Below are 16,013 nucleotides of genomic sequence, written 5' to 3'. Positions count from 1 at the left end.
ATTTTTAACAGCAGAGGCAGAAAGACCAACTGACTAAAAAAAAAAAAACGCCGTAGTTAAGCACCAGCTTTAGCGAGACAAAATAGTGCATTTCCACAGAAGGAGCTTTTCCAGAAACCTTTTGAACTCGGGAGCATTACCCACTGTTTATGGCTCTGCGCCGGAGACATAATTTCTTCAAATTTGGCACAAAAGTGCACTTGGACTCAAAGATGAACTGATTAGAATTTGGTGGTCATAGGTCACTATGACCTCACAAAATGTGTGGGGCCTTAAATAAAGACTTGATATGCTCAAGCTATCCTTTCAATTTGATACATTTATATTATATATTTCTTTATATTTATTATGTTTTCATTTCTTGGTTTTAAGAAACCATAACTATAGCATTTATAACAATATATTTCTAATAGTATGTGCATAATAGAAATGAAAGTCCACATTTGTGTTGGTTATTTCAGCACTATAAGTGGGTCACATTCAGAAGCAGTGCGATCAGTTTTCATGTGCGAATGAAATTTTTATGATTCCACAGATGTTGTAAATGTGGGTTTAAGGAGGAGAGCACACAAAACTCTCACACACACACACACACACAAATATGCACACAACTGCATGAATGCACCTAAAGACACATATTTGCACAGATGCAGAGTCAGGAGTAAAGATGAGGGCTGGTTGGTGGAGTTGTCAGAAGTAGGTCATTGGGTTGGAGCTGGAGAAACTGGGCCACAGGTTCACTTATATTATGTCGTCGAGCTGCTGCGGCTCCGCTGCAGCATATTCATTCAGTGGCATCAGATAGTCATATCCCTGCACTGCTCTCTGACTGCCTTTGTTCAATTATTTTTCGTGGGCTCTAACGCGAAGAAAACATGAAAAGATGTGTCTAATTTGGTTCACTCTTTCAACCCATAGCATCCAAGTGTGTGTGCCGGCTGGTATGTGAGATAGCTCATTATGCTCGTGTTTTGTTGACGCCTCCTGTTGACTCACCCATGCCGATGTGAGAACGTCAGCTGAGTCTATTTCTGTTCCTTCAACTCTTGCAGAAAATCCTTCCCGTCGCAGCACGCTACCCTCGCATCATTCGCCGCTGTCTATGTTTCGGTGAGTAACAGTTTGAGCCCACGCAAACACTTAACTGCTCATCCGTCCGTGAGGCGCCAAATGATACAGTAGAGGGCGGAACACTGAGTGGCGGATGGTGGGATTAGCCCAGATCAACTATTCCGCATGGCTCTCTCTTCTACACTACTTTTGCTTCGCTGTGTAAAATCCACTCATCTCGGAGATGAATAAAGACTGGGTGGTGACACCAGTTTGCAGTACAGCTAATTAATTAGTCTGTCAGCTGTGGCACAATGAACCAAAGATTGAAAGCTCAACTGCAAATGTCAACTTTGATGAGATAAGATGCTGAATGGCACCACTGCTAATAAGACACTGTTTACAGTCCTAGCAGGTTCACATTGTGATGTACACCAGACCTCCACACTTATGTTATTGTATCCTAAGTCTTTTCCTCCCTTTTCATTAGTAATAGAATATTAATAATAATGATTAAATATACAATTAAAAAAACTAAAATATTAACAATAGATTTAACAATCCAGTCACACATCCTCGTACTTGTATACATGGTTATATGATCTAACAGTGTTTGGAAGTGATATACTGACATTGCGACTGAAATACTAAAATTGTGCAAAACTTAAATCTTGTAATTATCTTTAAAAATATCTTTTAGAGACTTATTGGTCAAAACTACGTAGAAGAAGAAGATACAAGAGGATTAATGCGGCATATGAATCTGTGGTGTGAGGTAGTGACTCACACTGTGGAACATCAGCAACAATCAGACGATATATGGATACTGATAACTCGTGTGCTTTGTATCAACCTAAATGCCAAATAATGCTGCCTGTGAGGGGTTATGGAATAGTGCACTACTATAACACAAAGCAGCATCATGACATCATGAAAATAAAAATCTGAAAATGTGTCATGTGTCCACAGATGTACTTCAACAGCACTTTGACCGACTCATCCAAGCTGCTCAAGCCCCTGCTGGTCTTCTCCTTCATTATCTGTGCCATCATTTGTGGTCTGACCCGGATTATTCAGTACAAGAACCACGCCATCGACGTCTACCTGGGCTTCCTGCTCGGAGGATCTATCGCTGTCTATCTGGTAGGGGCCAGTCCCATCAACAGCTTCCTGTCCACTGGTTTCCCTGTTTGGAGATTGTTTCTCTGAGTTCAAGAGCAGCAGTCCTCCAGAATCTTTGGACTCCTAATTTCAAATCAATTCATAAAAACATTGCTGAGCTATTTTAGTCTGGACTAAAGTAGAAGACTGACCAACAGAAATTAATTTGATTAAAAAAAATACGATATGTGTGTCTGCGTGTCGCAAGACTGGCTGCGCCCGGTTGAGGCATGCATTCCCCTGAGAACAAGCTGCAGCTAAAACAGCTCGCCTGTCTAAGTCTCTGTCTAAGTATTTTAGACAGAGACTTAACAATGTGGTACTCTGTAAACTGTATATTTAAAATGGCTTATCACAGCAGAACAACTGTCGAAGGAACACGTCCAAAAGTAAAAGCTTCCAGAAGCGCTTTAACAAAGCACCACAGCATGAAATGTTAGCATTATCAGCACGCGGAACATGTTTCTGTTAGTAGTCACTTAAAATAGATGTTAAAAGTCATTTCTGCACCGCTGTTGGTGAGGTGATGTTACATTAACGGCCATGTATGAGTGAGAAAAGGGGCTTTCACTAACGTTACAATCAGTTGTTACAGTCTGTTATTACAGAGAGAAAGGGTTGCCATGACACAGTCATGAAATGAATCACGTGTCACAGTAATCCTTCAGAATTTAAGCATTCAAAAAAAATTGTTTTTAAGAGAAAGTTATTGAATAAAACATTGAAATATCAATGAAACAACAAAAGAATTTTAGAATAATCTGCAAAATCGTCATTCGATTAATCATTTTATTGAAAGAATGGTTTGAAATTGTTCAACAAAAAACTCAACAAGGTGTCAGGCAAAGTATGCATCAAGTAAAATGTTTCTCTGTCTGCTCTGTTGCCAGGGATTGCATGCAGTGGGAAATTTTCAGCCTAGTGAGGAGGCCAGTGTCAGTCCCCCTCCAATAATACACCGCCCCCCCTGCTCCTTGCCCCACATAAGCCAGGAGGCTGTACTCCACCACCTGCAGATGAAAGCCAGCATGGCCGGTGAGCCCGGCATACACATCTCCCACTCTGAGGGCCTCCTCCACCGAGGCCTTCAGCAGCCAAGGTCTGATGACAGTCTGAAGCGTTCCAGTGCTGATGTGGAAGTGATCTCCCCCCGCAGCCCCCAGAGCAAAGAAGCCTATGTGACCTTTAGCCACACCCTTCCTCGGGTCCACACCCCCCAGGCCATGGCAGCGTATGAGGAAGCAGCTCGGCGTCACGCCGCCACCCTCCACCATGCCTCCATGGACTCCAGCCGCTCAAAGCAGCTTCTGTCTCAATGGAAAAGTAAGAACAACAACCACAAATGCTCCCTGCAGGTCCCAGACTCCTTCTCCACTTCCGTAGATTCCTCATCCGGCCAGTCCTCCCAGCATCCGCACCACCACGGCAGTATGGAGCTCCGATCCAGCTCCGACCCATCTGCTATGGGCCTGAATGGAGGCTTTGATGCTCATGCATACATGTCCAAACTGGCCACGGGAGCTAGCACCACCCTGCCCAGTAACTGTAGCGGCATCACCGGAGGGGCCAGGATATCCATGCAATCTAGACCTGGGTCTTCACAGCTCGTCCACATACCAGAGGAGGCTCATGAGAATTACAACACCTCCTCCCCTAGGACGGGGGGAGGGGGAGGAAGTGATGAGATGTCGATGATAAATACCACAGTTCAGGCAAACTGGCAAAGGGCAGCGGAGATGACCGCAGCCTGCAGGACTAACGAAAACGGGCACAACACCCAGCCACGAATCATGCAAGTGATTGCAATGTCCAAGCAGCAGGGTCTACTACAGACCCATTCTAAGAGCTTAGATGAGAGCGGCATCGGCACCACCGGGAGTTGCCAGGGCTCTGCACGCTACAGGGCTCTGTCTGATCAAGATCCCACCAGCATCACGGGGCCCAGCTCACTGGGTAGCACCACCAGCATTTCAGAGAGTACCGGAGCAATCGTCAGAGTAGAGGCCCACCCTGAATACAGGCCGGTGATCCAAGCTCCGTCCACAGATGGAAGCGGATCATGGAGGTGGCGGTCGCTGGATCACGGCAACGGAGCTGTCGTATTCACAGGGCCTAGTGGAGCAGGAGGGGGATCAGGAGGAGGAGGTGGGAGTTTGAGGCAGTCCTTTGACCTCAACGATCTTAACTCGGAAAGCTCAGACTCCATTCGTGATGGGTCCATTGACAGGAAACGCGGCAATCACATCGTCACCACCACCACCGCCACCATTAGCACCCCACCCATAGTTACTGTTCACACCCAGAACGCCGGCCAGTCAGAGCACAGGCTCCAGCCCCAGGGCCTTTCTACCATAAGGGTCACTCCGGGGGATGGTAGCGGTTGTGGATCTGGAGGAGGCGGCGGTAGAGGAGGAAGCGGGGAGAGCGCTTTGGAACCCCCCTCTGTCCCGTCCAGTCGGGAGTCCACTCTGCGGAGAAAAGGCAATAATGTCATCCTGATTCCAGAGAGAGCCAACAGCCCCGATAATGCACGGAACATTTTCTACAAGGGAACGTCGATAACTCCCGTTTTCAAGGACTAACGTGAGGAGTGCCCGGAGACTTCTGAGAAGACGGAGCTAATAATGCAAGACAGCTGAACCCCATATCTGTGACAAGTCAGTGTTACCTGCCATTGTGTATATCATGCTAACTTCAAAAGAGAAAAGGTTTTATTCCGCATGAGATTTTTGTACGTGTTTACACTAAGTCACAACCTTTTTAAGTGTTGTAGAAATAATCACTGTGTACTTTTGTGGTCACTCCTAAGGAAACCTATTGTTTTGTCGATGCTGTGCCAGTGCTTTGGGGACAGGAGAGCCTTTTGTAAAACGGTTCCATATGTTTTGGATATGAATCATCAGAGAAAAAAAGAAAGTAGCACAGTGACGTTCAAACTGTAGCAAACTACAGCAAAATAATTGTATCATAGCTGTAGAACCAGTATTTACTTCCCTGCACTGTACATAATTTGTATGTTTGAAAAGGGTGCTACACCAGAATATACTATTTACTATACGACATACTGTATCATTTGAATAGATAAAGAATGAATTATTTTAGAGTGAGCAACAACGACATTAATACGTGACAGAGATATGTTTTGTATTCCGTCTCTTTTCTGTACAGATACCACATACTCAACAGAATACTGTTTGAACCATAAGTGTGCTTAGCATTCCTTCTGTAGCTATGAAGTCAATTATGCTGTGACTTGCACTGAAATATGCGTTTACTGTACTTTGTATATCGTAAACCCTGACCTTATCTTTATATCCTGTACTAACATTTGGATGTCCGTGCCAATCCCACATCTATAGCACAAAACAGGCAGCAACACAGTTGGATTGTTTGCTTATTTAGACCATAAGATAAATAGTGTATTTCCAAAACTCAATGCAATACTTCACCTCAAGCCACCCAACTGAAATTGGTGGGTTTCAGTCTGCTTAAAAGCGATATTTGTAGCTTTCAAATAAACATTTTGAGAAATATACTTGCTGCTGTAAATCCCCCGACCAAATGCTAACATTAAGTCACAGAGTGGTTATTTTGGGTTTTGAGATACGTTTGAGCACTTCCAAGGGTTGTGTGGGCCTAGAACTCTCCCAGTTAGAACAGCCAGACCCAACCAAAAGGAGAAAAATAGATTTCACAGAAGCAAAGCAGAAATAAATCAAAGTGATGCAACAGGGTTGGTCGGGAATGTGTTTAGCACAAAGTTCTAGCTGCCTGCAGTCTTTGTGCCAAGGAGTTGTTGCAAAACAGAAGTACCACCTTATCTCATCTTCTGAGTCTACTCATGTTGCTTTGTTGTTGGAAGGCCTTTCTATTATTTCAGATAAAGGCCACCAGCCTTTCTGCTTAGCTCAACATATCAGGGACCTACTTCTGTACTGGATGCACAGAGGTGAGACTGATCCAGACAGCAAACAAACATATTTCCCAAATTTTTGAAGTGTCTATAAAATCATCTTTTTCTTAGAAAAATGTGAAATCACTTTAAATCTTTGTTCTTTATGAGCAGAAGCACTGTGCTCGCCTAGTCAAAAAAACAAACTTGATTTGTTGTGCAGGTACTACATGTAGCATTTTTTTGACAAGAATATACAATATTGCTGTTGAATTGTAATACCTCAGTATAATTCTCACCATCAAATGAAACCCTTTTGGGATCTTTGGCTTTACTGAACGGGATCAGCATGTAACGGGTGGGTTTAGCTGGGTTCAGCGCTCCCTTCACCTTCTGCCGTATGCACTGGAAGAACAGCACTTCTTCCAGTTTCTGTGCTATGAAGTCATTTCCTTTTGTGCCATAAAGCAACCAGCAGATTTTCTACCAAATCCAACCTAGTGATTCAAATTCTACGTCGAGGCAAATATAGACGGCCTCTGGGAAACCGTTTGGTTCCTCTGCGCTGACAGTAGTTGTATCAAATAAATATGTTTTTCTTTTCTTTCTTTAACATTAATAAAAGTAGGAACAGGATAGTGGCTGTTGTTTACATTATAGTGCATATCAAATAAATAGTATCTCAGTGGTTAAATAAGCACCCACTGGATGCAAATTCAATTTGATACAAACGCAGCATTGGCACCAGTTGTGCCCTGAAAATGTTTAGTCAGAGTCTATATGAGAAAATTTGCCAAAGCTAGAATTTTTCATTGAAAAGAAATATAAATCAGATGTAGTTTTCCGTATTTGTATAGCAATCCTGCATTATATTGTATATGATTTATTCTATAGCCCAGTAACATTTGCATGGTCACTTTTCTATAGTGCATATCACAATATTTTTATCATAAATGTGCAAAAAAAAAATTGAATTTACCAATGTGTTAAACAGTTTGTTCTTTATTCCTGTGTTTCATAGTGAAAGTTATATGACAATCTTTTTTATCTAAGTACTGTTGCCCCTTCAGGTCAACACCTGACACTTGTGTTCTTTTTTTCTGTTGCTTTAATGAAGTTCATTCTTGAACATTTTAATTTGAATGTGTACATAATTTAACAAATGTGTGAAATAGGTTTTGATTCAAGCAAATCCTCAAAAAGAAAACACTTATTTTCCAAGTAATCCAGGTGGATTGAATATTTTAAATACATTCTTTTGTCTGATTCAAACTGTCAAATCTTTGAGTGCATTAAAGTTGCACTGTCATCACAACAATAGGTCTAACCCTGCTGTACATAGGTACAGGTCGTTACTACAGTCTGGTTGTACTAAGATGAAGCTGCCACTCACTCAATCCTGTACCTATGTCCTGTAGTTTGGACTTCCCTCAAAATGTTGCTAGAATTTGTTGAACACAATCCAATGCCGGTTTACTTTTAGCATGATGTGTATCAGGATTGTGTGATTTGTAGTCAGACAGGCTCGTCCGCTTGGCCAATAGTTCTGCTCCTCACTGTCCTACTTTGGTGCAGTCCACAGAGATGTCTTTCCTATCAATAAACACACACTTTGAGTGGCTACCATACACTAAATGCACATTTCCCCATCCACAGTCCATTTCAGTTGGTGGGGTAAGGCGGCTTAACGCTGTTTGCCAGGAGTTCATGGCCATTTGGCTGTCTTTGTAATCCTGTAAAGACAAATTGGCCTCCTCGCACAACCTCTCTTCTAAACAAACATCCACCTTGTGATCTTCTTCTTGGCAAACCAGCTAAAGGTGCACACGCCAGCAGCTGAACTGGAGGAGGGAACGGAACTGAAGCACGTGCAGTCGGCGCGATTGCTATGCGTAGTACTGTCGGCGCAAGTTTTGGACTGCACACGTAGCACAACATTTACGTCGTGCAGACCAAAGTGGACATGTGCAGAGTATGAATTGGCCTTTACTCTGCAACTCATACTAACACAAATCAACAACGGGCCGACTATAGTGATAGCTTTTTGGTTCATGTTAACAAAATCTACAAACCGACATACAGGTGAAATAGGACTGCCTTAAAAATGACAGAAAACATACAGAAGGATATGAGCTCATTACAAGGTCTGATATCGGACTAAAGTACTTCAGACTACGAGAGTAAGTAACTAAGAGTACTTCCAATGTGCAGTACTGTACAGCTACCCACTGAGATATTACTACACCCATTTATTCAAGGATAACATTTCATCTTTACATCAAACATATCAAAAAAGACTTTGCCATTTTTACTCTCTACTAAGAGTACTTGTGAAACCAACCTGTATGTCATCATGACATCATGGCCACCTTTACAAAGTTGAGAGCAAGCTGTACCTATCATGCCATTCTGGTGTGTAAATAGGGCTTCCCTCTAAATACACTACACACGCTCTGCTAGTAAATGTGTCCCGTAGCTCTCAAAGGCTCACACTCGACACTGCTCTTCCTCTGGTCCTATGAACTGTTGTCGAGAGAATTGGAGGAAAGACATCGAGACAGAAACTCCTTACATTTTAGTTCGAAGCCTTAACGTTGTCCGTACTCCCTTCAGGACACATAGATGTAACAGAGATTCCTCCAGAGTAACATATCTAATATATAGATTGGATAAAGAGAAAAGAGATATAACTTTGATAATTCTATGGCATTGTTTTGAAACGATGTGTCTGATTTAGAGCCTTTCCCAAAGGCCTGTGAAATCAAAGGTGTGATGTGACACGTGGGTAGAAATGTAGATTCCATAAGTAGAACTGTGAACGGATGCTCTCTGCATGTGTAGCCTCTTGTGTTGATTCATGTGTTCTGATACTGTGATCAGCTGTGTGAATTCTATGCAGCAAAAAGAAGAAACAAAATGTAAAAAACAGATTTACCATCACTTGAGTCCAAAAAGGAAAGAAAGGCTCATTAGTTACGTTTTTGTGTAACAGTCAAAATATTATGGATTGCTTATAGACGAGCAATCACACTGATTATTCAGAGCACGTTGATCAGGGTAGACGAACAATTGTGCATTGTCCAAATGATTTGAATAAATATTTGCTATTGAAACTAATCAATGTATGTCCTCTCATCCATGTGGTCAACTCAGATTCTGTTTGTTTTTCTCTGACTTAAAAAAACAGCAATTTACTGAAGTATTTGGACATATAACTGAGTCACCAAACCTCAAGTCCATTACAAACACTACACTTATAACTGAAGAAAAGAGAGTGAAATGTGAATAGGTTTACAATTGACTCGTTTAAATTACATAACATCAATTATCATCAAGAATATCCTGTACAGGCTGAGTATGGAACATTTAAACTGCCAAACTTTTAAATGATCTATATTGTTTTTTGTGCTGTTTTCACCCCTGTATGCACTTCTGACCGAATTCATTTCCTGTTTAAAATTATAAAGTTACATATGATTTGATTTAAATCAAGCAAAGAAATAAAGTGAAATACAATAAACAGTGTTATGTATTTTCTCCACTGTGTTAACATCGATGTTGTGTATTCTGAGTTGGTGGAAGCAGGGCACATGTCCACCTCTGATCCTTCCAGCTTGTACACTAGAAGTTTCTGCTGTTCAACATAATCTCATCACGCAGCTAAATAGAGCGGGTTGTGATATGTGATATATACAGTGTTATATATATATACTACCAAGTTATGCTAAGTAGTATCATGAACATTGGTTATTGTCACAGACCAGATGATTTGAAGCTGATTTTTTTAAATGACATGGAAAAGTATTGCCACAATGAAAAATGAGTAATTAAATACACACATGTTTAAACGATGTCTATGTAACGCTCACTGACACAGAACACGCAAGAACCCATCACGGCTCGTTCACAGTCAGGTCAAATATCAAAGTGCTTAAAGGCTTACTCTGATAAAAAGACACTTAACCAGCACGGTCCAGGGAATCAGGCACTCAAACTCTCCTTAACCGGCTGAAGTCGAGAGACGTCGGTGTGGAGGAGGGTGCTGGGCTGTGGCAACTGTTGGCTGTCCTGTGAGTCCTGTCAGGTCAGAGGTGCAGAGTAGAGGGGCACGGCCTACCGCCATGGGCGTTAATAACGACGACTGTTAATACTTGTTGTCTTGTGTGTGGGGCAAATATGATATATACATATTGAATAAAACTGAATAAAAATACTGCTACTACTACTATGATAAAATATTATGAAGTTGAATTGGTATGAAATGCTAATCCCCTAAGTGTCATGTCTAGTGGATGATCCTGTGTGAAGCACTGAAGTTGTGTCGTGCTATTTTTTAGATATCTAATCACACTGTTATGAACCAATCGAGCCGTGATGACGCCATATAAATTATTGTTGTATCGGGACAAGCCAAGTCCTTCTTTGTCAGTGCCCTGCGGGTCAATGGCCTTTCACAGCTAATATTTTGCCACAATCTGACACCCCAGTCTCCTTTTCCAGTCTCTGCAATGAGCTAAGTGTGATGGAACAAAGCTGACTGAGGAGGCTGTGCGCTTCTATTTTTAGAAAAACCAGATCAGACCCTCGCTGTACAGGGACCAGCAGGATATTTGGTGCTGTTCATAAATATGAACTGAGACTATTTCTAGAGAATCTTATTTATTAAATATGAATGAAATGAATAATGTTCTTTTCCTGCATGTTTATAATAATAATGATTTATTTATACTGAAGTACTCTTGACCCTTTTACCTTTTTCCTCTCAGTTTGGAAGGTTGAGCTTGGAACTGCGCTGCAGGTCTTGTTACGGTTGACTCTCCGTTGGTTCCTGTGAAACAGATGGGGTCACCTGCTGCATCAACGGGTCAAGTAAGAAGCACAATGAGAAACGTGGAAAGTGGAGCATCATGCTGGTTTTAAGGGTAAAGCTCTAGACACCGTGGCATGTCTGGCTAGTAAATACCTACATTCAAAGTTCACCTTCACCATACCCAATTTGCCATACACAGCCGTGGTACATTATGAATTAGTTGAATCAACTCAGAATATGCAAAATCCTTTACAGTGTTTTCTGTTGTAAATGTTTGGGTCGTGATGCCCTTTACTGCTCCACTCATACTGTGTCATTCTAAACATGTATTGCTGTTTGGTGTGGACCCCAAGAAGAAGGCAGTAATCTCTTTAGCTGCTAAATACAACATGTCTCACTCCCAACTTGTCAAATACCGACGCTTGATCAGTGCTCCTCAGCTTCAAACCATGACAGTCTCTAGGTAACCTAGGTTTTGGATGTGACAGAGACGGTGTGTCAGTTTCCGTTCATTACATGTATAGTGTCTTTTCAAAATAATCATCCAAAATAGGTTATAGAAGTACATGCTACAAACAGTAGAGTTCATGTCTGCTTCCATTATGTGCAATACAGTACACCCTGCAGCTTTTCATTTGCTCTAAATTAGTTTAATCCCTCCAGATCTTGAGATCTTGAAGTAGTGAATGAAGAAAATATGACTATGTCCCCTTCCTGATGTATTCAGTCCTGATATGTGGTGTTCACATGATACCACCAGAGCTCATGTCAGAGCTGTGGACTTTGTGTTTGTATGTCCTCAATGTTTACTGGTCTCTACCACCATCCATCTTTAGGAAGAATAGTTCATTTCTCTTAATGTGAGCTGTACTGTAGAATCCCACGTTAAAACCACAGTGCATACTTGTTTCCTGTTCCGATGTGAGGGTCCTGGGACAGAGGATGTGGCATGTGTACAGATTGTAAAGCCCTCTGAGGCAAATTTGTGTTTTTGGGCTGTACAAAATAAATTGAATTGAATTGAATACTCCCTGCCAAAGGTAAAGAACTAACGGTCTCATTTAAAGAGAAGGTTTACATGTTCAAAGCTTCAATAGCATTCCGAATGCATTGCAATTAATACAGAAATTACATATTTGCCTTACTGTGGACAGATCACACAAAGGTTTGGGGTTTTCGTTGAGTAACATACATCTAAAAAATACACTAAAAACGTACCATTCTGTGAGGCTTAACAGACTGCTCTCAAACCATGAAGTCATGTCAAGTTAACAGTAAATAATTCAAACCTCTGTAATCAATAATTCAAAAATACACACTGGAATTGCTAAAGTTGTCTCATTCAGAAGGATGAAGAGCTCGACAAATTATTTAAAGGTGCATTGCGCTGTGTCCTACATTGGGTCTGTGGAGATTTAATCCTGCTGTGATTGGGGAGAAGAGTACAGATGCACTGAACAGCTCCCTGTTACAGGGTTTGTATGGCATGAGGTCAGCTGTTCACACTCAAAACTGTTAATCAAATTGGTATTGCATATTATGTTTCACATTTACATTGAATCAAAGGACTACATGTGACGAGAAAGTGATGGTAGAAGTGAGGGAGGAGGTGAGAATGACAGTATCGGCTAACGGAGCACCTGGCTTCTAGACTCTTTTTAGCTAATTATTTTGGTCCGACAGCTGCAGAGACTGTAACCTGCAGCATTACCACTCTTATCTAGCAGGAAATAATTCATAGGCAGTCATTTTTCTTGCTTGCGTTATGCTGATGACCTGGTGGCTGAGGCTCATACCGTGTAGCTGTAGTGTTCCAGCCGAGGACCTTTGTGGCACTTCATACCCCTCTTTCTGCCCATGTCTCCTGTCTGTATCTCTACGGTCACTATCACATGAATGCAAAATGGCAAAATAAATAATCATAATTCAAGAAAATTAATAAAAAAGAAAAGTATAGACTTTCAATGGACCCAAGAAGCAATGCCAAATTGCACCAGGAGCACTAAATGGGCAATGGCCACATTGGCCTTTATGTTGATCTCAAATACACACCTGTGAAGTTTCATGACTGATTTTTTTCAGATGAGGGTACTTCCATATTTTCAGCCCTGAGTGGTGGCTGCAGATCTTTCTCTCATGTTTGTTAAATGCCAAACAAGCTTCAACAATCAGATGTAGTCTATAAGGAACTCATTGTAAAGCTCATTGTTGTAAGTGCAGAGTAATAAGTGAAGGCGAGGTAGTAGCTCCACTATTGACTGACCAAGCCCCGGCTATGTTGCTGATGTGATGTTGTGCTCAGATCAACATAATAGAAGTTGGCTGCAAAAGAATGACAGCTTAGTGAGTGTGATGCATTGGGGTGGTGTTGGGGTGCTGAGAAGATTCAGGGTTATCTCTGGGGTCATACAATGGGTTCATGTCACTTCTTCCAAAAAGCCACACTTGCAACTGTTCCCGCTGTGACTTTCAGCAGGGTTGGTTGGACCCAAAAGCAGATGCACAGTAAAAGGATTGAGGAAATGTGTTGCAAGAAGGGGAAGAAGGGGGAATGAGGTTGGGTTTGGGGACTGGCGGAGAGCGAAAGTTAAGGGAAGATGGCGGAGAGTGGTGGACGGCTTGGCTGTCAGAACGGCTAGGGGAGATGGCGTGGCAGGCTGAGAACCGGTTTCTGGAGCACTGGGAAACACAATTACTCCTCAACACGAGGAAACAACACTGCAGGAACTCCACTGACTGACTCAGAGTTTGGCCAAGAGCGCATACTATTGCTGTAGCACACTGCACGACCCGGTGATAAATGACTGGAGAACCAGGGTCGATATACAGATCCTGATGAGTCAGCTCAATCAGCCAGCAACCAGAGGCAGGAGGGAGAGGGGGCACACGGGGAGACACACAAAATATGCAGAGACAGAGAGAAGGAAAGACATAGGGAAAGCACAGAGAATGATGACTGGGTTTTCTAAATCTTGTTTTCTGCTGTATATTTTTGTCACAAAGGTTAAGTTGCTGTAATTTGCTTTGTTTGATGTGTTGGCCTCGCTGGCCCTGAAGTCAGACCTACCTGCATCTGTGTTGTTACATTGCAGGCCACACAATGAAGCTGGAACCTCCAAAACGTTGTGCTCAGAAAGGTGGGATATAGCAGATCCAAAAACACATTATGAAAGGCAGTGGATGACAGTTTTAACTTCATTTATTTACAGTATGGTAACCACCTCTCAGACTGAATTGAGTTGTAAGTATCTATGTTAAAACTCTATGTATAAAGTACCACATTTAAGTATTAAAACCAATGCCTCACATTTGTCACAGGGGCTTGTTCAATGACCTTCTAGTCGTATTAAATTGCCGGACCAGACACCATGACTTACACTGATTGGCCATCTCAGTGATGAGTCACTGAGCCATTGACTCGGGATGACCTGCTGCAATAGGATACATGTGATAATAGGCAGCATTCTTCAGAGGAGCTCCGCTCCCAGCCGTCAGCAGCTAAAAGGTTACGCCTCAATTTGTTCTCTCCGATGTGTGCTTAATGAACTCAGTCAAAGGTGGTCACTCGCAAACTGCAATGGAATATAGCTTTACTGTGTCTGTCAGTGAAAGCTATGTCGGCATTTAAGCTACCGACGATGGAGTGAATCCCAAATTCCTCCCTCTGTACGGTGCAGGCACACTTGTGCATAACTTCGGAGAGCCGCTGCTCCAGACTCTTGTTTATTGCTCTGGTAGTCTGTTTGTCAATCACAAGCATACCCTGCTTTATGGTCTGTTTGACTCTAAATGGACCATAATGTACGAAATGAACATCATGCTGTATTGAAGAAGACTTGAAACTAGAGATTGAGACCATAAACTCATGTTTACTGAGGTAATAAATCAAGAGAGAAGTAGTCATTTTCTCATAGACTTCTATACAACCAGAGCCAGCCGTCCTAGCACTCTCACACACTTGGCACATGTGAGAAGTTTCAGTTGGTTGCAATCTGCTACCTCACCGCTAGATGACGCCAAATCCTACACACTGCACCTTTAAAAGAACCAGCATTGTTTTGGATGTTCTTCACCATGTCGCAACCAGAAAAGCAACTCAATTACATGCAACTCCCACGGACGAATGCAGCAAGCTTACCCACAATCCGGGCTTTGCTGAAGTGCACTGTGGGAAACACAAGTAAATTATGATATTGCTTTTTTTTGCGGGTTTGTTAGTGTTTATTTTTCCTTTATTATTACAATGGGACATAGTCCTGTCGAGCTGTCCAAGGTGCTGATCCTTCTGACAAAAACAGGGACTTAAAGGGTTTACCTTGGACATTTTCACAACTGTGATATTTTGTAGACATTTCAGAATAAATGGAAATTAAATAAAAAACATAAACCCCTTTATATGACAGTCTACCGCTTCTGTCAGTGGACTGGCATTAAGGCTTCTTGGCACACTGGCATAAACAACTGAAAATAGGCTCATATATAATATAGGTCAACATATACAACACAATCAAATGTCTTGCATATATTTCACACCTACCAAAGCAGAATTCAGATCAGCTTTATGTGTCCCAGATTTACACAAAGTTATACTTGTGCTAAGCCTGATGAGATCACCCTACATTGAATGCTAAAGTAAATCTGCCTCAGAGGCAGACACTTAAAAATCGGATTCACAGACTTAAACAGCATCATGATGTTAAACATTAGACGATTTGCCTACCTGACACACATTATAGTCTTATGTGTGTGTCAGGTAGGCAATTGGGTCCATACTATGGACCCAATTGCGGCACACAGGATTAGAGGAACCATTGGCTTTTAATGTAAACTCAACAGGTACAGAGTGTTGCAGCGAAGTCTCTGGCAGAGCAGCAGAAACCGCAGGCAGAATGATTCCAAGTCAGCAACAAAAGGCTGGTGAGTTTAATCCCACTCACTCAGTCCATCTAACTGTCTGTCTGCCTGTCTCACTCTACCCCTCACTCAGTCCATCTAACTGTCTGTCTGTCTCTCTCTCCCCCTCACTCAGTCCATCTAACTGTCTGTCTGCCTGTCTCACTCTCCCACTCACTCAGTCCATCTAACTGTCTGTCTGCCTGT

The 16,013-nt window shown here is 42.1% G+C and overlaps 1 protein-coding gene across 1 annotated transcript; it reads left to right on the top strand.

Moving 5' to 3' along the window:
* Nucleotides 1-46: 46 nt before the first annotated feature.
* On the top strand, nucleotides 47-9,220 carry LOC116377124 (phospholipid phosphatase-related protein type 4-like). The gene is made up of 3 exons (XM_031838685.1): nucleotides 47-1,110; nucleotides 2,020-2,193; nucleotides 3,102-9,220. The coding sequence occupies exons 2-3, from the start codon at nucleotides 2,020-2,022 to the stop codon at nucleotides 4,791-4,793; spliced, it is 1,866 nt and encodes a 621-aa protein (XP_031694545.1). The 5' UTR covers nucleotides 47-1,110; the 3' UTR covers nucleotides 4,794-9,220.
* The last annotated feature ends 6,793 nt before the right edge of the window (nucleotides 9,221-16,013 follow it).

The sequence above is a fragment of the Anarrhichthys ocellatus genome, unplaced genomic scaffold (assembly GCF_004355925.1).
Source record: "Anarrhichthys ocellatus isolate YVR2014 unplaced genomic scaffold, GSC_Weel_1.0 scaffold922, whole genome shotgun sequence".
NCBI classification, from domain to species: Eukaryota; Metazoa; Chordata; class Actinopteri; order Perciformes; family Anarhichadidae; genus Anarrhichthys; species Anarrhichthys ocellatus.
The sequence above is the reverse complement of the archived record's forward strand: the minus strand, read 5'-3'. Positions and strand labels throughout refer to the sequence as shown.